General features: G+C 52.2%; 3 protein-coding genes across 3 annotated transcripts; 1 reads left to right on the top strand and 2 right to left on the bottom strand.

The window, feature by feature from the left end:
• Positions 1-1,883: 1,883 nt before the first annotated feature.
• On the bottom strand, positions 1,884-2,633 carry LOC101873355 (noggin-like). Its single transcript, XM_031050183.2, has one exon. The coding sequence runs from the start codon at positions 2,631-2,633 to the stop codon at positions 1,884-1,886; it is 750 nt and encodes a 249-aa protein (XP_030906043.2).
• Positions 2,634-3,671: 1,038 nt separating this feature from the next.
• Positions 3,672-8,354, top strand: GALR3 (galanin receptor 3). The gene is made up of 4 exons (XM_005150530.3): positions 3,672-3,884; positions 5,164-5,523; positions 6,104-7,016; positions 7,969-8,354. Exons 2-4 carry the CDS (start codon positions 5,177-5,179, stop codon positions 7,996-7,998), a joined length of 1,290 nt encoding a protein of 429 aa, XP_005150587.2. The 5' UTR covers positions 3,672-3,884; positions 5,164-5,176; the 3' UTR covers positions 7,999-8,354.
• A 6,250-nt stretch (positions 8,355-14,604) lies between these two features.
• Positions 14,605-22,945, bottom strand: ANKRD54 (ankyrin repeat domain 54). Its single transcript, XM_034063224.1, has 8 exons — positions 22,656-22,945; positions 22,228-22,275; positions 19,245-19,343; positions 18,726-18,797; positions 18,256-18,303; positions 18,006-18,130; positions 17,065-17,172; positions 14,605-16,406 (listed from the first exon to the last, which is right to left on the bottom strand). The coding sequence occupies exons 1-8, from the start codon at positions 22,906-22,908 to the stop codon at positions 16,332-16,334; spliced, it is 828 nt and encodes a 275-aa protein (XP_033919115.1). The 5' UTR covers positions 22,909-22,945; the 3' UTR covers positions 14,605-16,331.
• Between the last annotated feature and the right edge of the window lie 247 nt (positions 22,946-23,192).

The following is a 23,192-nucleotide window of genomic DNA, read 5'->3' as shown; positions in this document are numbered from 1 at the left end:
CATCATGTGTGACCTGCTGTCTGCCCATGTGCTCAGCTGAGGACCAGCTGCCTCCCCAGCAGCCAGGGACAGCTTCCAGCCACAATGAGGTTGTGCTGTGCTTGGGTGCCAAAGCACTGGGTCGTATTAACAAAGCCCTGCTCTGAAAATGCTACCTGCCATTAGGCATTCAGGGAGTGAGCTACAGGGCAGTAGCACGTCTGACCTGAACCAAAGCAGCTGCCAAAGAATACAGATGTTAATCCAGGATTGCAGGGCTTGATGGGATGTAGAGGGCAGGGAGAAAACGCCTTTTCCATGGGGCTGCCACCAGACTCTGTTAGAGCAGCTGGTAGCACAACCGTGTGCTGGTTTTATTTCATTTTCCATCTCCACAGGACCCTGAGCTCAGCCTGCTGGTAAAGTAGGATATGGAGCTCCTTCTGCATAGCACCAGTGCTGCAAACCCTTCCCCCTTATCAACAGGCAATATCTTGGGAATGGGGAATGTAACAGAGAAGCGGCAGGAGGCTGCACTCAAGCCCCTCTTGCTTCAGCCACATGGGCTCTGGGACAGGGCCCAACCTGAGCCACCACTGTTTTGAAACCAATGCATGTGCACCATCTTGCTCCCCCCTACTTGCACACTTCCTTTGCAGTCCTGTTCCATGCTCCCACCTCTCTCCCTCCTGCTGGTCACCTGCTGATGTCTTTGCTGCACTCAGGGCAGCCAACCCAAGCCGTTTAACCCTGCTCCAGCACTCAAGTCCCCCTCAGTGGAGAGCAGCCATACAGATGTCTCATCGCTCCGCTCGACAGCCTCCCTCACTGCAATACACACACTTGTCCTTGTGTGCACACAAGGGCTCTGTGCTTCTTGCCTCCTTTCTGCCTCCCTCTCCTCTCTGTCTCTCCCAAGTCCCCCCATTCTCCATCTCCCTCTCCACCCGCTTCAAGGCCATGCTCTGCAGCGGACTGTGGTTTGCATGACACAGGGATGCAGGAAGGCAGGAGGGTTGGATGATGGCGCATGGGAAACAAACAAACAATGCAGCACCCATCGACTGCAGGCACCATGTTAATGCCGCATTTTCAGGCAAAGCCTCCAGCTCTTTTTTTCTTCAGACCTCCCAGCAACAGTCTGATGTACAGCTCTGTGTAGCTTTTAGCTCAGAAAGCAGAGGGCTTTTTGCTGGGTGGAACATAGAAGGAGATGCCACTTTTCAAGGATGCAGTTCCCACCCCAGGCTTGCTGACCCACCCCAGACCCTGTACACTGCTCTGCCAGGCTTCCCCCTGGGTCCTGAGCTATCACCCTCTACACTATGTAGAGGGATAGATGTGGGATCCTTGTATATCACTCATTATAGCTTGAAGCAGGGCACTGTCTATCCCATCCAGTTTCCACACACACCCCTGAAAACCACATCCAGCAGTACATCCCTCTCACACACACACTTCTTCCACCCTTACCAGGCTGCCTCATTGCAGCCCCGAACCTACTCTCCTTCCCTGTGATGCCCTCCAGCCCCTATCCAAACCATTTCCACCCTGATCCATGACTCAGTTCCCTCTGCCCTTTCCCTGCTGGCATCCCTCTGCCTAGCTTGGACCAAGTCCACTGGGGCTGATGGAAACAGGGTCTGAACCTGCTGTCGGGTGCCTTGATTCCCCAGTGCCACATGGTGGTAATTACCTGCCTGTGCTGGCAGGTGAGGGACAGAGCAGCCCTGTCCAGGGGCTTCCATGAGAAACAGCAATGACCACAGCTGATCCCACTTCGTTCTGGAGGTTTATTTCTCCATTTCAGGGATTATCCCCCATCTCCCTGGCCTTGAGGCTGAGTCCAGGCTGTTCTGCTGCAAGAACAGGCACGGATGCTGGAGGCACCCTCCTGCACCCTATCAGCGGCAGGAGCACTTGCAGGCGGCCACAACCGGGTACGGGATCTGCCGCCATGCGCAGCGCGGGGGCCCGGGTTGCTGCACTGCCCAGCAGTGCCAGGCCAGCAGCTTGATGTGTGTGAGCTGTGCGGGGCGGCAGCCCATGCCGGGGGGCCAGGAGCAGCTGCGGGGCCCGGTCTCGCAGGCAGTGTGGCGCACCCAGCGCGGCCAGAACACAGCTCCCAGGTCAACCCATGAGGAGGTGAGGCGGCAGGCAGCCTGCTCCACCAGCCACTGCCGCAGGCTGTGGGACACGGCGCCCTGCAGCTCAGGGGGCACCAGCGCGGGCAGCTCCAGCCCCTCAGCCTCTCGCCACAGCTTGCGGCGGTAGCGCCCGGCGCCGTCCGCCAGGTCCCGGCTCTGGGTCTCCAGGGTGTCCTCGAGGATGCTGCTGTTGCGGCGGCGCGGCTCCGCGGTGGCCATCCAAAACGGGTCGAAGGCTGAGCCCAGCAGCCGGCGCAGCTGCCCGTGCCGCAGGTGCCGCGGCTTGGGGTAGTAGTGGTAGTCCTCAGGTGAGAGCGAGAGGCTGTACGGCCGCACCGGGGCCGAGGGGCGGCCGCGCAGGATGCGGGCACTGGGGTCAGCGGTGCCCGACGGCGGCAGCGGCGGCTCCTGGGGTTCAGCCAGAGGTGGCGGCGGGCCTGGGATGCTCTGCTGTGGGAGCAGGCAGAGCAGGAGGAGGAGGAGGCAGCGCCGATGTGCTCCGTCCATGGCGAGCAGCACTGTGACAGGCTATGCTGTGGGCTGCGCTGTGCTGCAGCCCCTGGGTTATCGGCGTGTCCTGAGACATGGCCTTCCCCTTTTCCCTGGTTACAGTGGCTGATAGCGAGCCGGCAGGGGCACCTCGCTCCTCCAGACAGAGGGGCAGGCAGGGACGAGAGGTCACGTTGTCCTCCTTGCTAGCAGAGGGATGCCATCAACAGGGGCATGGGGCTGCTGTGGAGGGGAAGGGGTCGGTGCCTCCTCCTCCTCCTCAGCATCCTGCTCCATCATTTGTAAAGACTTCCCAGTGAAGGGAAGCTGGTGGCCTTCAGGTCTTGCTGGAGAAGGACTACCAAGTCCCACTTGTCCTCAGCACACCAGAAGTCTGCAAGGCACAGGTCCGTTGGGGGTATAGACACGACAACAGGGCAGGAAGTGGTGGGGCATTGTCGCCTCTCAGCACATCAGCAAGCACATGTGCTGTCATAGGCATGAACCTCTGGAGATGGCCTCCCTGGAGGGCTTGTCCTCCCACCCCACGCTGCAGTGCCTGGGCAATGCTGGTGGATGGCAGAGCTGGGCTGTCTGGAAGCCAAAGCCTGCTTCCCCCTTCTTCCCCAGGTCAGGCACTGTGGGAGAAATTTGGTCTCCTCTGTGCCTGCTACTAACAATTAATTAGTAACAGCTAGTCATAGCAATTAATGCTCCTGTTCCACAGGGTTTGGACCCATATCCCAAGGACAAGGTGATATTGCCACCACCCAGAGGTGCTGGGCAACATGTCCTGAACACCCAGCACCGAGGGGTGCCTGCAAGGTTTGCCTGGGCCCTTGGGACCCTGCTCCCCCGCATCCTGCCTCTCACACCAGAGAGCATCAGGCTTTTCCTGCACTGCTCCCTCCCCGGTGGAGCGGGGAGCAGCTGAGCCTGCTGAAGGCTGGGCAGAGAGGAGTTAACTCCAAACCCAACCTCAGGGAGAAGGAAAAAACCACCCAACAGAGATCAATGGACCAGCAGCAAGAGCAGAGAGGGGGGGAAAGGGGGAGACAGAGAGAGGAAGGAGCTCCAGCAGGAGAGACACGCGTGCGGGAGCCGGGAGAAGAGGGAGCAGAGCCGGCGGCGGGCAGGGGGAGGCAGCGCAGCAGCGGGCAGGGGGACGCGCTGCCGGGGCAAACTGTGCATCCGCCCCGCCGCCGCTGCCCGGGCTGGACAGGAGCTTCCCCCGGAGAGCGGCGGAGCTGCAGGCCCTGCCTGTCAGAGGTGAGTGCCAGCGCCCCAAAGGGAGAGGCGGCCTCGGGCTCCCTGAGCAGGGACACCGCGCAATGTGCGTGCCCAGAGGGAGGTCGGGGTCCTCTGCTTGAGCAAGGAGACACCACGGGGCTGGCTGGAGGAGACAGGTAGTTACCGGTAGGACAGGGGGGACTGCAGAGCCAGAGAGGTAGGGCAGATCTTCTCGTGTGATGGAGAGGTAGCTGGGAAGCAGAAGTGGTGGGAGCCGAGGGATGGGAGAGCATGGGGTGAAGGAGCCTGTGTGATCTGAAATAGAGTTAACTGCATATCAACAGTGACAGATAATGGTGTCTTTCCCTCTTAGTTGCTGCTCAGCCAAGGACAATTTGTTCTAATGACAGCACAACATGGCTTGCTAGGAGATAGGCTGTTGGAGCTCTCCACCTGAGCACGGTGTTAGGGCTGGAGGAAGTTTTGCAGCAAACCACAGTATCTCGAGCTGCAGTAATTGTTCATCGGTGCGGTTGATCGTTGCTCCTTCACAATGATTATCACATTGTGTTTTAGGCAGCTCCAGGGTCTCTCCCTCCCCGACCCCATCCTCTCCTAGCTGCCACCATCCAACCTGAGACCACCCCTCAGCATCAGGAAAAGGCGTCCTTATCTGCCCCTCCTCTGTGGAGCACAACTACTGTGCAGGGAACAAGGAGCAGCCTTAACAGCTTAAGGAGCTTCTTTGGAGTTGGGGGTGTGATGGGGTGCTGCTGCTGCAGGGTGTCATACAGGCATCAGGTCCCTGCTGCTGGAGGTGGCACAGTCCTGGGGTGAGTGTGCCAGGATGATTCACTGCCCACAGCAGCGTCCTTCCCCATGGCATGTGGAACATCAGCAGGGATTCAGATTTGCCAAAGCAAACAATCCCAAAAGGTTTATCATCTTTTGTATTACAGGACAAATGTAGGGGAGGCCAGGTGGCAGGGCAGGGCATCCTTCAGGAGGCTGGGAGCAAGGAGATGCTGTGATGAGGATGTCTGGGCAGGAGAAAGGGACTTCAGCTCCACTCAAGCCAGGCAGATACAGGCTGACTGATCCCAACAGCATCCTACCAGAGACATCACAAGGATCTTGATGTCATTATTTAACCAGCTGATTGGGATTGGCATCTCTGGGAGAAATGTGGACTTCAAACAAAGGCTGGGATCAGGCTCCTTAGGGCCATAGCTCTGGTGGCCACTGTGATCAACAGTGACCAGCACCCACATGATTATGGCCATGTATAGGTGCTGTGCCTCCCTTTCTCCTTGCACAGGTCAAATGAGCAGATGCCAGGGGGATGGAACGCCTCTTCCAACAGTCCAGAGCTGCGAGCAGCCGGGATTATTGTGCCCGTCATCTTCTCCCTCATCTTCCTCCTGGGCACCATGGGGAATGGCCTGGTGCTGGCCGTGCTGCTGCGGAATGGCCAAGTCATTAACACTACCAACCTCTTCATACTTAACCTGGCCATGGCTGACCTGTGCTTCATCATCTGCTGTGTCCCCTTCCAGGCCACCATTTACACCCTGGATGGGTGGCTTTTTGGGGCCTTTGCCTGCAAGGCTGTGCATTTCCTGATCTACCTCACCATGTACGCCAGCAGCTTCACCCTGGCTGCTGTCTCTATTGACAGGTAAATGTCCCCTTCCCCGTGAATTCCTCAGCTCAGGGACAATGTGTTTGCCACCCCTGAGCTAAAGGGTGGAAGAAAGGCCAGTCCTTACCCTGTTGAATGTCCTGTAAAAAGCACATGGGGTCTCCCCAAGAGGCAGGGCCAGCAGAGCCAGCATCGCCGGCTCCCTATGCCCTCTCTCACCACCAAGCCAACCTCTTGGGGGCTTGGTTACCCAGCTCTCACTTGGGAAGAACTGCAGGCACATACTTAGGTTTAGTGCCCACTGTGTAAACCAAAACAGCAAAAGCCCCAGGGCAGCAACACACCACAGGAAAAACAAGGAGGCTCTGGGTCCTGCTCCTATCCTTCTCTTCCCTGGTTCAAGAGGCACATTGTGTGACCTTCCCAAGCTAGCACAGCAGAGCGCGTGATGGACATCCCAGGCCTGCTGTTGGGATGACCCTGATCTCTATTCACCTACCAAGAGGCAGGGAGAGGGGAAGATGGGTAAAGATGCACAGCTCCGCAGGGCAGGAGCAATACCTCATCTCACCCTTGTTGTGTTTGTTCCACTCCTTCTCCTTCCCCTCCTCGGCAGGTACCTGGCCATTCGCTATCCACTGAAGTCCCGGGATCTCCGCACCTCTCGAAACGCAGGAGTGGCCATTGTAGCAATCTGGTCACTGTCGCTGCTCTTTGCGGGGCCTTACCTCAGTTACTACCAGATTGTCCATTACCATGGGGTGCCCATCTGCGTCCCCATCTGGGAGGACCAGCGCCGGAAGATTCTGGACATCCTCACGTTTGTCTTTGGATACCTTCTGCCTGTGACCATTGTGAGCCTGGCATATGCCAGAACCATCAAGTTCCTGTGGACCTCCGTAGATCCCATAGAAAGGATCTCAGATTCCCGGAAGGCCAAGCGTAAGGTCACCAAGATGATTGTGGCTGTGGCCATCCTGTTCTGCCTCTGCTGGCTGCCCCACCACCTGGTCATCCTGTGCTTCTGGTTCGGACACTTCCCCTTCAACCGAGCCACTTATGTTTGCCGCCTGGCTTCCCACTGCCTCTCCTATGCCAACTCCTGCCTCAACCCCATCGTCTATGCCCTCATCTCTAAGCATTTCCGCAAGCGTTTCAAGCAGGTCTTCACCTGCCTCTTCCTCCAGAACAAGACCAGGAAGAAGAAGAAGAGATTTGGGAAGAAAGTCCATGTGGTCAATGTGGGCAAAGGTTTCACCAGCAGCACCAGAGGTTTCTATGGAGCCAACAGTGAAGTGGCTCAGGTCCCAGAGGGGAACACCAGGAAGAGGGACCCTGAAGGTGCCGGTCATGCCAGAGCATGGACTCACCAGCTACAAGATGCTATGTTCTCTGCTCAGAAGGGGATACTGGAGGAGGAAAGCTTGGCAACAGCTGCCCATCCCCTAGCTATGACACCCAAGAGGAGCTCAGGAGTTTTTGACTGTTCACTGCAGATGGACAAAGTGAAGAAACCTGTTTTCCAGCCAGTGAGTATCCACTCCATTCCCAACCAGGCAGAGGGGAATGCATGCAGCAGAGCCACCGAAAGATCCTGTGGCAATGGTTAACTTGTTGTCCTACTCACCTTTACTCACAGGCCTATCACACACAGGAATGGCACAATCCACACTCACAGATGCAGAATGGAGGGACATGTTAGGGTGGCACCTGGGTGGCATTCCTGCAACAGGTTTTAAGGCCTCCATTCCCCAACTTCCTAACTTGCTAATTTTGTGCAGCACCTTGGAACTGTAAGAGGGAGGCAACCAAAATGAAAACATCCTGGTAGGAAATCCAGGCTGTTAAAGGCACATCAGAGCATGGGTGGGAAGGATGGAGACAGTGCATGGGGACCTGAGTGTGAATAGGGTAGCTGCCAGCCTCTACCCTGGCAGCCCCAAGCAGGGACACACTGTCCCCTGACAACATATCCTTCTTTTCCCATGGGCAACCCTTGTCTACCTCCATCCCATTCCCTAGTCCCTGCATCCAGATTAAAGGACCTTTGCCACACTGGCCGATGTACAAGGAAGTCAGCCATCTGTGCCAACAGCTCAGTGATGCAAACTCTGCAGCAGTCACTAGACGTACTCAAACGCTTAATGCCACAGCAGGTGAAGGATGGAAAGGCTCCTGTGCTGACACCTCTGTGTGCCTCCCCTTTGCACATGTGGCTTCTCTGAAGTTCAGGGAGGAGCAGACCATCTGTCCAGCCTCTTCTCTCCACCCTGCCCCACCAGAAATACTCACTGGAGGATGCTACTGTCCGCTAGAGCTCTGTTCCACATGGCTTTAGCTCTTGCAAGCAGATCCTGCAGGACACTGTGTTGCTTGCAGTTCAGACATAGTTCCTTCATAAACAAACCAAGTAATTCCCCTTTTCCCCACATTGCTCCATCTGATCTGCCCCTCCGCTTACTTTCTGTTTGCTTTTTGCAGGTTCCTGAGGGACTGCTGCCTCCGCTTTGATTTTCGCTTGCTACTTGGAGCCTCATCCCTTCCTTCTGGGGCTGAAGAACCTGTTGCTCTCTGAGCAGTGAGGTTATTCAGTGATGTTAGCCCTATGTGTGTGGCCAGACTTTTTTCCATGTGATGATGACGACTGTGAGAGAAACAATGGCTGTCACCAAAGCAGAAGGTAGTGGCCAGGCTGCAAAAAGAGCCTCAGAGCCAGGGGACAGTTGTGGTGAGGCAAAGGAGAAAGAAACAGGCCCATAACACCCATGTGCACTTAGCTCCCGTCTCCTTAGTGACTGCCCCTTTCTATCTGAAGGTGCTGGAATTTCTCCCCTGCTTGACCTTAATAAACCCTGGTAATTTCCTTCTCCTGCCACATTTGCTGTGTGCTGGATGCAATCTCTGCCTGGCACAGGGCACTGCAGGTTGGGTTCTAGGTGGTGGAGGCTGCATGAGCCGTCTGACCAGTCTGGTGTTTCCAGCTTACTGGCAGGGCAGCATTTGTTTTGCTTGACTGCAGGTGCTGCATAAGTGTATAGAAGAAGAAAAGCTGAGGGGTTTAATACCTATGTCTCAAAAACATAAGAGAAAGTCAATGTTCAAGAGAAGAGGAAGACAGCGGCAGAAAGAGGAGAAAGGATGGATGGTGAGAGGATGGGGTGGGGAGAGAAATGCGTGGGGCTAGGAGGAGCCATCCAGAGGGACAGAAAGCAGCAGTGGGAAGGCACGGCAAAGCGAGGGGCTGGAAGCAGAAGGCAGAAAGGAGGACAAAAGGGCATGAGGGAGGTGGGAAGCAATGTGCTGGCAGGGCACCTGAGTTTTGGTTGAAGCCTTCTCCTCACCCCCTGTTGCCATTCTGCTCCAGAGCTGCGGTGAGCATCACTTGGCTGCAGTGGACCCCAGTCCCAAGGCAGCTTTCTCCAGCATTTCTCTGCATCATCAGGCTGCCAGAGAAACCAGAAAAGCACCAAAGCCAGGAAAGCATCACCTAAGCAAGGCCTTTGATCAGTGTAGCAAGGGAGCCGGTGGGATGTGCACTGCTGCAATGCTGAGGTCCAGGCATGTAGCTGCCTTCATGCAGCTCCCATTTGGTCACTTCATAATGACATGAGCAGTGAGGGGAGGACAACCAAGTAGGGTACTCGCTTCCCCAGTGTGCCAAGCCACAGTTCACTGCAGCCACCTCTGTGGGATGAGACAGCTTTGTCATGGGGACACAAGCGGTGTGATGCAGGGCAGATCCTGCTTTGTTTGAGCCTCAGTCCTGTGACCTGAGAGCTTTTGGATGACATTGTAGGACAAGACCAGGAAGAAGTCCTAGAAAGGGGACAAAGATCACCTGAGAGACCATGAGGGACAAAAAAGAACTGCTTTCATTGGACCTGGTTCCAAGGGACCGGCTCATGGAAGGTCATCCATGTTGAGAGGTGAGGGAGGTATCTGTTAGCATCACACTTTCTGATCATGTTTCAGGGGCTTCACTTTCTTATGGGAGAGGCCAGGATCATGAGGCCCACACCTCATCCCCACTGAGCCGGGTTTCTGTTGGCAGTGAAAGGGATGAGCCCACTCACACAGACCCATTACACAGAGCCCAAGCCCCGCAGCGCTCCTCAGCCACCTCCTCCACAACCCTGCAGCAGCTCTGAGACACCTCAGCCACAAATCATCAGACCTGCCACCATCCCACATCAATATTTACAGGAGACTTTACATGACTGCAAAAGCCCTCTTTTTCCTTAATCACCTATGGCATTTGATTAGTGCTGTGTGGCTCCTGAGTGTGAACACTCTGTGCAGAGGCAGATCTGCACCCATAATGCCCTGACCATCAGGCAGTGAGGAGCTCGCATAGCTGTGATGTGCATGAGCAGAGCCATGAGCCCCTTTATTTCTCATCTCTTTCCGTCCCCTGCTCTTGATTGTGTCATCTTCCCATATTGCTTTGTCCTGCTCACTCTTAAAATTCCCAGGTGATGTGGTATTTCTAATCTTTGCTGAAGCTGCTGCACGCCTCGCTAGAGCCCAGCAATAAGGAAACCCATTACCCATGCAGAGGCCAGCCAAAGTGCTGCACTGGGAATGGTCTTTCTTTTCCATTCAAATGTTTGATGTTGTTCTCTGCACTCTGGACTCCCTGGCCTCCTATCCTTGTTTCTGAGGGTAGATTTAGATTAGTCATTAAGAAGAAATTCTTCCCTGTGAGGGTGCTGAGGCCCTGGCACAGGGTGCCCAGAGAAGCTGTGGCTGCCCCATCCCTGGCAGTGTTCAAGGCCAGGTTGGACAGGGCTTGAAGCAACCTGGTCTGGTGGAAGGTGTCCCTGTCTGTGGCAGGGGGTTGGGACTGGAGGAGCTTTAAGGTCCATTCCAACCCAAACCAATCTGTGATTTCTCCAGCTCCTTTCCTCCATGCTGGCTGTCGCTCCCTGGTGGCCACTGCCTTTTGGAAGCATGTCCAGCATGCTTCACCTATCTTTCTGGGAATGGGTAGTCCTGCAGCCACCCTTTGCATGCAGTGCTGTGGCTGGTGGCCAGCTCTCACGGCCTCAAGCAGCATTTGGGTAACACAAATGTATATTCCCCATGTCTGTGGGTGAGGACTCACCTCAGAATCCAAAGCATTGGAGAGAGAAGGGAACAGCAGTCAGGAGCAGTGATGGCAGCACAGCCAGACACTGCCTGTTCTTGCCCATAAATGGCCAGGCTGTTTCTCCCTCTAATCCTGCTCCTCCTGGTCCCAGCTTGCAAAGAGAGCAGACCAGGTTGGGACTGACCGCTGCACATTGGGACAAAGCCTACCTTAATAAATCAGGAGAGAGGGAAGATCTGGGAGAAGGTCTTCTTCCCAAAGCACTACAAACATCTGCCACCACCGGCTCCCATCCCTAACCTCTGGTTGGTGCTAAGCCCCAATTTTGGGGAGCATGTGAGCGGGAAGGGCAGACACCGAGCCTGGGCTGTGAAGGCTCCAGAGTCAGGAGGGAATTCCTGTCTGCCCAGTAACAGCACACATGCTGTAACCAGTTTCTCAGCTCAAAAGCGGAGGTGAAGCAAAGGTGCCATGTCCTCGCCAGAGACAGGTTTAATTAAAGCTGAAAAGAGCTTGATTGCTGCTTTCCACGCAGCCTCCTCTGCAGCCCAATTAACATGCGGGCAGTCTCCGCTCCCAGCTTCTCACCTTAATTAATGACTCTTGGCTTGCATTTTCCTTCCAGCTTGTCATCCCTTGGCCTGATAAGCTCGGCTTTAATCCTGCAGAGGCTGTTCTGCCACATGGGCTGAGCACAGCCATGGCGTGTCCCTCTGGAGACATGGGGCTGGGGGAGATGGGAGGCTGTCTGAAACCCTGTCACAGCAACAGATTCAAGTGCTGCTTGTGTGTCCCCTTGTGCTCATGGGAACAGGACCTTGTATAGACCCACCCTGCAAGCAGTCAGGACAGCCCTACTAAGGCAGCTCGCAAGCAGAGGAGTAACGGTGTGACAGGGGTGGTCAGGGCATGTAGCACTATTAACTATAGGGAATTCTGGTTATATGCTTTTGAGTTTAGCTGCTGGTTCCTAATCCATGACCAGCCTTAGCAGGTTGCCAGCTAATTATTTTAACCCTTCCAACAACCATGTGCTCTCTTCCCCTCTCAGAGCTTTCACAGAAAAACAGCGGAATGCTATTTGCCATATCATCTTTACCAGCTTCTAATCAAAACTGCTGTCTCTTCCACCTTGTCACCCCATCACCCTGAGCTGCCCAGGGCTGCTCTCCAATGCTGGCCAGGCACAGTGCACTAAGAAGGCATCTTTCTACAGGTATCTTTCTGTAATGGAAGTGTCCTGGTTTTGGCTGGGATATCATTAACTTTCTCCCCAGTAGCTGATACAGTGCTGTGTTTTGGCTTTAGTCTGAGAACAACACTGATAACACACCGATGTTTTGCTGTTGTTAAGACGTGCTTGCCTTGATTAAAGACTTTTACATCTCTCATGCCCTGCCAGTGAGGAGGGGCACAAGAAGCTGGCAGGGAGCACAGCCAGGACAGCTGACCTGAATATCCAAAGGGATATTCCATATCACAGAGTATCATAGTATATAAACTGTGGGAATTGGCAGGAAGGGATTGATTGCTGCTTGAGGATGGGCAAGTAGTGAGCAATTGTACTGTGCATCACTTGTGTTTGATGGGTTTTATTCTTCTATTTTTCCTTTTCATTACAATTATTATTATTATTTTACCTTATTTCGATTATTAAACTGTTCTTATCTCAACGGGTTTTACCTTTTCCTGATTCTCCTCCCCATTCCACTGCAGGGAGGGGAGTGAGCAACCAGCTGCATGGTACTTTAGGGCCAACTGGGGTTAAACCACGACAAGGAGAAGAGATCTGCCTCACTCATGGAATGAGTGGATAAAGCAGATGAAAAGGTGGGAGGTTTCCCAGGGATGCTTCATGGATCTTCTTTAGCAGCGCCAACGATTGCAAAGATTGATTTGGAGTCTGCTAGAAAGGCAAAGGTGATGGAAGTAACAGGATTCAAATGTTGGTTCGATACCCTGGAGTTTAATTATTTCAGCTGCTGAAGAGCTGAACAGGTTCTTGATGTCTGCACATACTGCAGTGCGTGCTTTGCATTTGCTTGTGTGGGTGAATGACCACTTTAGCAAAACATCTTTTGCTTAGTAACATCCACACAGCTTTGCTGGGAGGCTTTCTTTGGGGCTGTTGCTGTGGGTCCCTCGTGAGACACAAATACGTTTTCAGCCTTTGCTATCTTCCATGAGTCAGATCCTCAACCTGCCTGCTTTTGGTTGCATCTTACAGCACAGCAGAGCTGGAGAGGTTGTTGCTGGGTTCTGTGGCTGGGGATTAAGCATGTCACTGCAGAGCCATGCTCTGTGTGAAGGGGGAAATGGAGTGTATAGTGGTGAGGCGAAAGCAAGGCATTGCATTAAGTCCTGGTTGACATCATGGCCCTGAGGACGGGGATGCACCACTGCTCAGGAAGGGATCCAGAAGGTGTGTTTGATGGTGAGGAGGTTGGAGTAAGTTTAATGGCAAAATAAAGAGCAGAAGGAAACCTGTGCTGTTGTTTCCATTCTCCTTTACTGCAGCAGACACCTCTGGGAGATGCAGAAAGCTGTCTTCAACCTCACAGCTACGGGTTGTGCAGGGAAATCTGTGGTCCAGGGTGCAAGGCCAGGTAGAAGAGCTGCTGGGAGAGGCTGAAGACTCTTGGCCAGGAGCAGCAGACAAAAGACAGCGCCAGTGGACAGGTCTCAGCATAGCATGAAGAAAACACATACTCCTTCTCTGAATCTTTCTCCTTCTTTCCCTCCCCAGCACCTACCTCCTTTTGTAGACACAGCTGCTGAGCATGGCAGGATGGTCAAGGCTTTCACATGACAGCTGACACAAACAAGCCTAAAACTTTTCCCAGTCCAGTGCCAAACACATGACATGGTTCCCAGCAGCCCAGTGCTTCAACCCTGAGGCAGGAAAGCAGAACTGACCATGGAAAGCCATAGAATGATTCCTACATGATGCATTTTTTCCCCCACTGAAAACCAGATACCCTTTTCTCTTTCTTGCCTGGTGTTATCACTAAAGCAGTGGCAAAACTTCCTATAAGCCCACTTGTTTTGCCTCAGCTCATTGTGCCAGTTGCCCATGGACGGAGCAGTGCTCCAAAAGAAGCTAAGCAATTGCTCCTGGCTGGCTGCGGAGCCCCCACCTTTCCCCTCTGAGCATCAGGAGCAGCTGTGAAAAACTCCAGCACCAGGCAAGACAAAGGCCTGAAAAGCCATGGATGGTAATATCAAGTGTGCTGAGGCTGAAAGATTTGCTCCGAGTCCCAGTGAAGTGTAATCCTGGATCTGAGGAAAGCTTCCATGCTCTGCCTCATTAACAGACAACATCAGCAACTAAGGTAACTGCAGCAGTAAAGAGCATTTCATCTGCCTGCTCTTTTGGCACCCTAATGGTCTCCTCAGCAACAAGGCTGTTGAGTGCAAAAGTGTTGACAGCCAGGGATATGTGGACACCAAGACTAAGCTGTGAAGACGGTAAGTAACAAGACAGATAAAAGACTGAACATGAAGGTCAACTGCTCCTCACACAAGGACCATCCTGGAAACTCTCTGCCTGCCCAGATTGCCTCCACAGCCCCCACACCCTTGCTGTCTCTTCACAGGACAGCCATTTTAGTTGGCCCGGGGCAAGGCATGAGTTCAGCCACCTTTTCTCCACCAGCTCTGTACTTCTGCAGGAAGGCAGACTGGGCCAGGCTGCTTTTCCTCTTTGCAAAATACCTCCCCCCCCATCTTCCAGCTTGCAACAACCTTACTGAGATTCTCCTTCCTCTATTTGTATGGTTTCACAGCAACTAACTAGAGTTAGAAGTTTGGATTTCTATGCTGTGGGAGTCCAGATCAGGTGAGTCAGCAACTGTGTACTGCGACCTGCAAACAGACTGGTGTTTGAATTCAAACAACTTTGTGTTGACACTTCTGATTTCCATACCAGGTATGAGAGTAGCAGTTCCCGAGTGCTGTGCTGTGCATGCGGTCTGGAACACACATAAAGAAAGGGGAAAGAGCTGCTTTGAAAAAGAAGAGAGCTTGGCTGAGGGCTCTGAAAAGGCTGACAGGGTTTTATTGATGATTAAAATACAAAAAACTCAAGATTGTCTCCCACCCCCTCGGCATTCTTCTCATCCAGAGTATTGTAATGAAGTATCAGCATTCACAGTGATAGCTCCAGCCAAACCACAAGACTATTAATCCCAGCTTTGGCCTCCAAGCACTTTACGGATGAACCCATCTAAAAGCCATGCATACTGCTGGTATCTCAGCTTTGAGCATGGAGTTCACGTAGCCTCTTCCTGGACAAGAGGTATTAGAGAACATGCTGACCTGAAAGTCTGAAGAATTCTCCAAACTCTGGCTGTTGCATGGTTACGCTGTATCCTAAAGAATGAACACTTCCAAATTAGGGATTCCCAAGCTGTGGGATGGGTATTGCTACCAGCACAAAGTATCATTTAGGTGTGTTACGCAGATGGGAACTCAGGATTGCTATTGAGCATGCTCTTGTCACTCCTGCTGTTGGCACCATACCATCAAGATTTCATGGATCCCTGCTCCAAACCAAAGGTATTTAAATCTTCAGTACTAAGCACAATGGCGAAGAAGCTAGAGAGCAGCAAGAGCAATTGCCTGCATCCTTCATCACTGCATCGCTTTAGGCTTCCAGCAGAGGTCAGAACTCGTTTCTCATACTGCACTTTAGCTCCTGGAGCAGCAAATCCATGATAAAAAGCACACAGTGTGGGTCAGCTGTAGGCTTCGTGCTGCTGAGGTAGTCATAAATTCACCTCCATCCCAGCCCCATAATACAGCTGAGCACACAACAGCTCCTGTCACAACTGGACCTCTTCTCTGAGACTGCCAGTGACAGGAAACACAAAAGTCAGTTATGGTGGATTGTTTTTTTTACAAGCTGTAGATGTTTGCCTATGTCTGTGCTAGGATTAACCCACCCCCCCCAAACCTCATTTTTGCACCAGGGCAGCTCTGACCTGCTAGCTGCCTACCTGGGTATTCTTTGCAAGTGTTTCACTGTAGTATTTAAGCACAAACTCTGAACAGTGATTTAAAAACTGAGGCCAGTGATTTAAAAACTAACAGTGAAAGCTGTTAGTCTAACGATGAAAAGCTTTAGATCCCATTGGCGACCAAGCAGATTCTCTGCTCTCTGACTGTAGGCTTGGGAAAGGTTAGGATTAAGCCTCAGTGCATGTTTCTCAAGGCAATATGTTTGCTCAGCTGCTAGCATGCAGAATTCAGTGTGTGCTCTTCTCCCAGCACTAAGCCTTCTGTTGTCCAAGGCATCTACTTTCTCCCACGTACTGCAGAGGTGGCAAGAGGTGCCTGTTCCAAGCATTTCTGCGATGCTGGCCAGCTGCTGAGTGCACTAGTCAGGGCTGGTGACTGCACATAGCATCAGCCACCACCTACATTAAGCTGAAGTGCTTAGAGTAAGGCAAAATATCTCTGGAAGGGATTTCCTATTCAGCACCAGCCCATCTGATAAAAAGAGCAGCTCTTTTTTCCCAAAAGTCTTGGCTGCAGCACTCTGCTTTCTGTGGTCTCTGTTGTCCAAAGCCCGCTGCCTCCCCATGAGGCGGCTGTGGCAGTGCTAACAGGAACAATCTGAGCACCACCGGACAGTAGATCTGGCAGGAATGGCTACTGGCAGCAATGTTTCTTCAGCATTCTGGGAAGTAAGCTCCAGCTTCTTTTTCTTTCTAAGGCTTCTCCTGCTGCATCAGGAATGTGATTTAAAAGCCCATTACCTCTTCTCCATCTTCTGCATCTGCAGGCTGAGCGATGTGAAGCTGGCCAGGAGGTCTGTAACCTCATCCACCTGCCGTAAGAATACAGGTGGCTGTTAGGCAGGGGAATGCAGTTGTGCAGCCGAACCACCACCACAGAAGAAACTCCTGTGCAGCAGGGACCACCCTTCCACCAGGACTGCCAGTAATACCTGTGCTGAGCTTATTTTAGGACAGGATCCCTTTGGTCCCACAATCTGCAGAAGGGCTCCCATCCTCATGATCAAACAAGTCCTAACCTAAGGTAATGGGAGCTCCTCCCCATTCATCAGGAGGTCAGCGCTTGACCTCCTCATGCAATTTAACCAGTCGTTAGCACAGAAGCATGCTGCTGCATTACCCAGAACTCAACAAAGTTATCAAGGCTATTTCCTCTAAGCCTGTTTCTAAGGGCCAATCTTTTGGAGGAAAAACCCAAACAGGTCCCACAACCCTGTGTGGTTGTGCTGATCCTGGCCTTAAAATGCTGACGTGACCTTCTGCTTCTCTGCTAAGCTGCGAGGCACAGCAATGCTTTCTGCATTTTGAATTCCAACCAAAAGGAGTACACGAGTCATCACGTAACGTGCCCAATGTGAGCAAGAACAATTCCATAAACTTGTCTTCCATGTTACCTTGCTCATGCAGCTGCATTCTCCTAAACACAGAAGTCACAACACAAGTGAATCACAGTAGTTCAAAGCTGCCTACCTGCTCCTTTGTACTGGTCATCTGTAACCTGGAGCAGAGGTCATCCAGCTGTTCCTTTTGCTCATGCCTCCCCAGGCGGTCCAGATATTCCCGCAACATCTGGATAATCTGAAACCAACAGGCAAAAGAAGCAAACGTCAGACAGCTGCACCAGGCTGGGATAGTTTTACAGGAAAAAACAAATTGCAGTTAAATTGCCTTAACGCTGCTGTATGTGGCAGAGCACGTAAACCGTACAGAACAAATGCAAAGCAACTGAGGAGCACTAATGACAGCATCAGAGCCCAGTGAGTCACCAGAGGTGTTGATCAGCCACAGGTAGACTAGCCATGAGCACTGTGCCTGGCTTAAGAAAAGGGAAGACAGGCCCAGCTGAAGAAGTGTAAGGTCTTGCCCTGAAAGCACCAAGCTTTTCTTTATGGCTAGCTAGCTTCCCTCACTGTGAGAAGCAAGGACTCCCCACCCTAGCTGGATCTGCTTGTGCGCTAAGGATGAAAGTCCTTGTGGCTCCTATATGACTTTTGAAGTGAGGCCCACACCTCATGCATCTGTGGTGCAGCCCTGTGACTGCTTTAATATTCCATGACCCCACAGGACAGACTGTGCTAGGAATGCAAAGTCCCTGCATATGTGCACCCTAGCTGTAGCCCCATGCTGTGATCGCTCTCCTGCCACAAGACATCTGTCTTACATGGTAGTTGAAGAAAAGAGAGTGCTCCATATAGCCTGAGAATTAAGACATTCGATACATCCTTGGCCTACCAGAGCCAAGAGAGGTCCTGCAAAAATTCAGAGTAGTGGTTAAGAAAACAGAAGGACTCTGAAAACAGAAGGAAAAAGTCAGTTCTCCCCAGAGCAGCTAAGAGCCTAAAGAGAAGTATTTAAATAAAGAGTGAAGGAGACTGCACCACCTTACCACGGCATGGGAGTGTTTCTTTTACCTGTTTAACTTCAAGGCGTACAGCCTCCAGGCTGTGGGAGATTCCTTCCTGCAGGATATTTAGCTTTGATTTAGCTAGGTGCAGAGGCGTTCTGCCAGCTCGATCCAAGGCATCGACTCTGGCCCCTGCAAGATGCATCAGCAAAGACAGAAAGTGAGGTCTGTCTTCAAGACTTAGCGTCCATGGGGAGTCATCGCCAGGGGTGTGGCAGGAAAGGGACAGGCTGTAATTGTTATAGAGGAAATGTTACCTCCGCGCAGCAGTGTGGTGATGACAGGAACGTGGTTCGTGCAGGCAGCTGGGGAGGGAAAACACAGGACACACAACTCAGAGGTACTAGCAAACAACAGAAGAGTTTCTGCTCAAGTGTGGAGATTGCTGCTTCCCTAATGGCTCTTTGCTACGGGAAAGAGCAATAGCCCAGCTGCTATGGGTAACCTCACACTCAAGCCTGAGTACCCTCTCTGGAACAGATCTCGCACTCTTGGGGCTGGCAGAGGGAGTGAAACGGATCTTCTCAAATTCTGACCCTTAAACCTTTTATGATTCTATGAAACCTTCATGAGGAGTGTAGCTAATGAAATGCAAAGAGTCCCTCCTAGGTCCTTAAGGCTGGGGATCCTGTGATGCACAGGAAAGAGGAACATGAAGAGGAAAGAAACAGCAAGGTGGTGCTCACTTCACCTCTCTACATGCAAAGCTCATCTATGAGGCACTTACCCAAGTGTAAGGGAGTATTTCCCAGGCCATCTCTCTGATTTGGGTCAGCCCCATGGTCCAGAAGCAGTTGCACTGGAAACAAGGAAAGAGAGCCACATCAGTCCCTTCCCCTCGCCCACAGGTCGGATCCACACGGGCTGCAGGCACACAGAGTAGCCACCAGGCTGCCTTACAGGTGCTTCTGCTCAGCTCCTCAGCTTCATCCCACAGACAGGGGACAGATGTTTGTGCAGCAATGCAGAAGGACCCAGTACAAAGTCAGGCAGTACCACTGCCCCTGGGACACTCGAGGGGAAGAACTGGGACTAATCGCATCTTTCCTTCCGCACCACTACGACCCTAAAGCTGGCAGCTCTGGCTCCCCCTTCAGCAGCACTGAAGCCAGAGTTCAGTCGGCAACTTTGCCACAAAACTCGTGGAAAACAGTCAGCTCTGTCATGTGCTGGATCAAAATAAAGAGCATCCTTCAAAATCTCTGCCACAGAGAGGCTGGAAGACAGAACTCCCGTCCCCACTCACCAATGTGATCATTGCCATTGCAGGAGGCAAAGTGCAGGGCTGTCCGGCCTTTGTCATCCGCAGCACAGGGGTCAGTTCCGTCCTCCAAGAGTTGCTGCACTGACAGTGCCAAGGAAGAGAAGAAAGCAGGTAAGCTGAAAGTGCACCAGATCAGAAAGGGAGAATGCCATCTGCTCTTCTGTGGGCAAACACTGTACTCTACCAGCTGCCAAGTCAACTGGACTTGAGCCAGCTCCAGCCAGCATCCTGGCTCAGCAGAACCAGCCCAGGCAGCCTACCCTCCACCCTCTGGAAGTACTCAGCTGTAATGATTAAGGTTCCATAGAATCACAGAACAGTTTGGGTTGGAAGGGACCTTAAAGATCATCTAGTCCCAACCCCCTGCCACCTAGCCAAATTTTCAAGCTCCAATGATAATCAGCAGCAAAAGGCTACAGAAAAGTATACAAGCATAGCAAGGATGTGAGGCTAACTCTCACAGCCTGTAGCTGGCTGACCCTTAAACCTTTGTGAGGAGTGAAGCTACTGAAATGATGGAGAGGGACTCTTCATCAGGACTGTAGGGATAGGACAAGAGGTGATGGGTTTAAACTAAAACAGGGGAAATTCAGGTTAGATATAAAGAAGTTCTTTACTGTGAGGGTGGTGAGGCACTGGAACAGACTGCCCAGAGAAGTGGTAAATGCTCCATCCCTGGTAGTGTTTCAGGCCAGGTTGGACAGAGACTTGGGTGACATGGTCTAGTGTGAGGCAACCCTGCCCATGGCAGGGAGGTTGGACCTTAAGGTCCTTTCCAACCCTAACCATTCTATGATTCCGTGAAATGCAAAGAGTCCCTCCTAAGTCCTTAAAGCTTGCGATGCATATTGTGATGCACAGGAAAGAGGAAGGATGTGGAGGAAAGAAACAGCAAGGCAGTGTTCACCTCCCCTATCTGCATGTGCATGTGCTTATCTCTGTGGTATCATTAGGCACTTGCTAGGCTAGAATTAGCATTCTGTGCTTACTATCCCTGCAGGAGTTTTCCCATAAATTTCCACTGTCATTTTCTGCACCTGTATAAACTTTTTACACCAACATAGACCCACAGCAGAAGTTTCATAGTGTAGCCACATGCAGTGAGAAAAGCCACCTCTTCATGCATGTTTCAGATATGCCCCTTGCTAGATTAATCCCAAACTCCTAGGTTTTGCCATACTACTGTGTGCCCACCGATGGGGAAGCAGACAGGTGAGTGCATCAACCTGCCAGTGGCAGTGTAAATATACTCTTGAGGCCATGTCTTGAAGTGAGACAGTGAACCCAAGGAACCATATCATCTACCCACACTTGTTCCCCCTGCTTTTGCACCCAGCTACTTCTTCAATGCCACCATTGGCAATCCTTGTGACCTGAACTACCTTCTGTTCTCAGGTAAGAAGGAAAAACCTACTCACACAGAAAGACAGAGAAACTAGTACAACTCTCCAGCATTGTACAGATGACTCTTCAGCATATGTACAAATACAGCAAAGGCAAAGACAACAGTAAAGGCTGAAAAGATCAGGGACACAAAAGTACCATCTATAGCAATGTGTGAAAGGACAACTGTAAGGCCTAATACTTTTGTTGTTTGGAGCACTCCTCATACAGTAATCAGTGTGCAAAACAAAGCTCACTGTGTAGCTTTTAACAACACTGACAGATTTGCTGTTTTGAGATCTTTAATAGCATATCCTGCAACAGCTAAGACCGAACAGTACTGGAGCCAAGAAACTGGATAGCTCAGACCACTGCAAGTCACCACTCATCTCAGCTTCCAGAGGTCAAATTATAGTCACATTTGAATTTCTTCCTGTACACCTACTGCTTTAGGTGTGGTAGAGAAGGGAAAGGAACACCTGAAAAGATAGATTTTTGATATTCCAGAAGAAAGACCAGTTGAGAACCTTTAATGGGGGATGCTTTACCTAGTCTTTCCCTGAAGCCAGCAGCAAATGACATAATCTTTCCTACCCAGTGCCACTACAGGAAATAGCACAGATTTTTACTTGTTGATGAAGCATAAATTTGTCATCAGACACTTCCTCAAGTTGCAGAGTACAGAAAATGCAGTAGGATTGTAAACAGGGGAACCCATGTATCAAATACAGCTGCAAAACTTGAAAACTGATGGAAATCAAGACTTTTTTAAAGCCTGACCCTTTCATTCTTCCACTTGACTTAGTGACTGGAGCCAAGCTTTTCTGTACTGACAGCTCACAGGTGAAATTTATCCATCAGTTCATAAAACAAGGTGTATCATGGAGCCAAAGGGTGAACCACACCAAACAAACTCTTGTTCTGATGTACTGGGAGTTTGCACATGTCAAATCAGTTTCCAGTTCTGCTCAGAGAATGGCCTGATGAACAGTTAGGCCAGCACAACTGAGGGGACAATATAGTCTGAGGAGGGACAATAAAGAGCCCATAATATACACCAATATTGCTGTTAGACACTTCATATCAAACCTTACCTAATCTACAGTACAGAGAGGTAAAGGAACTCACAGACAGGCCATGACCCTTCCCCGAAGTCACTGTGAGAGACAGAGTCCAGCACTGGTCCTGGTTCTGATCTACTGGGTCACACTGTTTCATCACACAGAGTATGGCTTAAATAATCCTAACTTTCCCACCTTACCAAAATACTACTCTCTTGCTGCTTACAAGTGAAAGTTACATAGAAAAAAAAAAGCTGGAATGGTGTAGTGCTGATTTAGCTTGAGGCAGCTGAAAACTGCCTACACTATGAACCTGTGAAAAACATGACTACTATAACCAGCCTCATTCTGCTCAGAGAGCGAAACAAGGCTCTAGAAAAACAGTTGCTAGATTTGTAGGATCCCAAGCACCATGCCCACAAACCATCCACAATCTCATCCTCCTCCTCTCCTAAAATGAAGTTCCTTGACAGAATTCCCTTCCAGAAAAGGGTCCCAAGTAGGACTGGCAGAATTCTTACCTGTGTCCAAGTCATTGCTATTGGCAGCTTCACGCAACCTTTTCAGAGCTAGAGAGAAAAGAAAGAAATTACTGGAAAGCACGGAGGAAAACTGAGCCTTTTCCTACTGAAACATCCCACTCCAGCCCTGGTGTGGGGACCAAACCACGCTAGTGCTGTCTCGGCTCACAGAAGGGGAAGCAGATCAAGACGCCAGGTAAGAAAAGCTCTCCTTGCCTCCTCCTGACGGACACCTTCCCCTGGCAGGACCAAGAGAGCCTTCCCAAGCCTCCCGCCGAGAAGATCCGACCTCCTTCCGGGGGCCCCGCAGACGGGGAAGCCAAAGCTCTACCGGCTCCCCAAACCGGAGGCTCTCCACCCCGCCGAGGCCTGGGCGGCCGCAGGAAGCGCCGTCCCAGGAAGGGGTGCTGCCGTGTCCCCCCGCTCACCGTGGGTCTCCTTGCCCGTAGGCCCCAGCCAGCGGTGGAGACGGGCGGCCCTGCGCAGGCGGCGGGCCGAGATCTTGCCCGTGGGCTCCTCCCGCTGCCACAGGACGTGCAGGTAACCGACGGGAGCGCCCGCCGCCGGCCCCAGCGTCAACCCGGCCCCCAGCGCCTGCTCTGGCGCCGGCTCTGACGCCTGATCCTGCTCCGGCTCCAGCCCTGCATCGGGCTCTGCTGCGGCCCCGCCGCCCCCCTCCATCCCCTCACGGGCCGGGCCGGGCCGGGCCGGGCCGCAGCTAGGGGTACAGGCCCGGAGGGGAAGGTTGTTGCTATAGCAATGGGGCGGGACGTTCCCGTTTGACCAATCGAAGGCGCCACACGGGTGGTGCAGCCAATGGGAAGGCAGAGGGAGCGTATAGAAAGAAGGCGAGTGGATAGAGGGGAAGCGGTGCCTAGGCGGGTCTGACGGGCAGGTAAGCTGCCCAATCAGCTTGGGGGGCGGGCTATAATCCTCGGCGGACCGAAGACAGAGAGCTGTTTTAA

Source organism: Melopsittacus undulatus, chromosome 5, assembly GCF_012275295.1.
Source record: "Melopsittacus undulatus isolate bMelUnd1 chromosome 5, bMelUnd1.mat.Z, whole genome shotgun sequence".
Taxonomy (NCBI): domain Eukaryota; kingdom Metazoa; phylum Chordata; class Aves; order Psittaciformes; family Psittaculidae; genus Melopsittacus; species Melopsittacus undulatus.
The sequence above is the reverse complement of the archived record's forward strand: the minus strand, read 5'-3'. Positions and strand labels throughout refer to the sequence as shown.

What these genes read in the sequence shown, in the direction of transcription:
- GALR3 (XM_005150530.3), top strand. Translation starts at nt 5,177, where the DNA reads ATGCCAGGGGGATGGAACGCCTCTTCCAACAGTCCAGAGCTGCGAGCA. An exon ending in GCTGCTGTCTCTATTGACAG is followed by an intron (nt 5,524 to 6,103) that starts GTAAATGTCCCC and finishes CCTCCTCGGCAG; the next exon opens with GTACCTGGCCATTCGCTATC. An exon ending in AGAAACCTGTTTTCCAGCCA is followed by an intron (nt 7,017 to 7,968) that starts GTGAGTATCCAC and finishes TGCTTTTTGCAG; the next exon opens with GTTCCTGAGGGACTGCTGCC.
- LOC101873355 (XM_031050183.2), bottom strand. Translation starts at nt 2,633, where the DNA reads ATGGACGGAGCACATCGGCGCTGCCTCCTCCTCCTCCTGCTCTGCCTG.
- ANKRD54 (XM_034063224.1), bottom strand. Translation starts at nt 22,908, where the DNA reads ATGGAGGGGGGCGGCGGGGCCGCAGCAGAGCCCGATGCAGGGCTGGAG. An exon ending in TACGGGCAAGGAGACCCACG is followed by an intron (nt 22,276 to 22,655) that starts GTGAGCGGGGGG and finishes TTTTCTCTCTAG; the next exon opens with CTCTGAAAAGGTTGCGTGAA. An exon ending in TAGCAATGACTTGGACACAG is followed by an intron (nt 19,344 to 22,227) that starts GTAAGAATTCTG and finishes TGGCACTGTCAG; the next exon opens with TGCAGCAACTCTTGGAGGAC.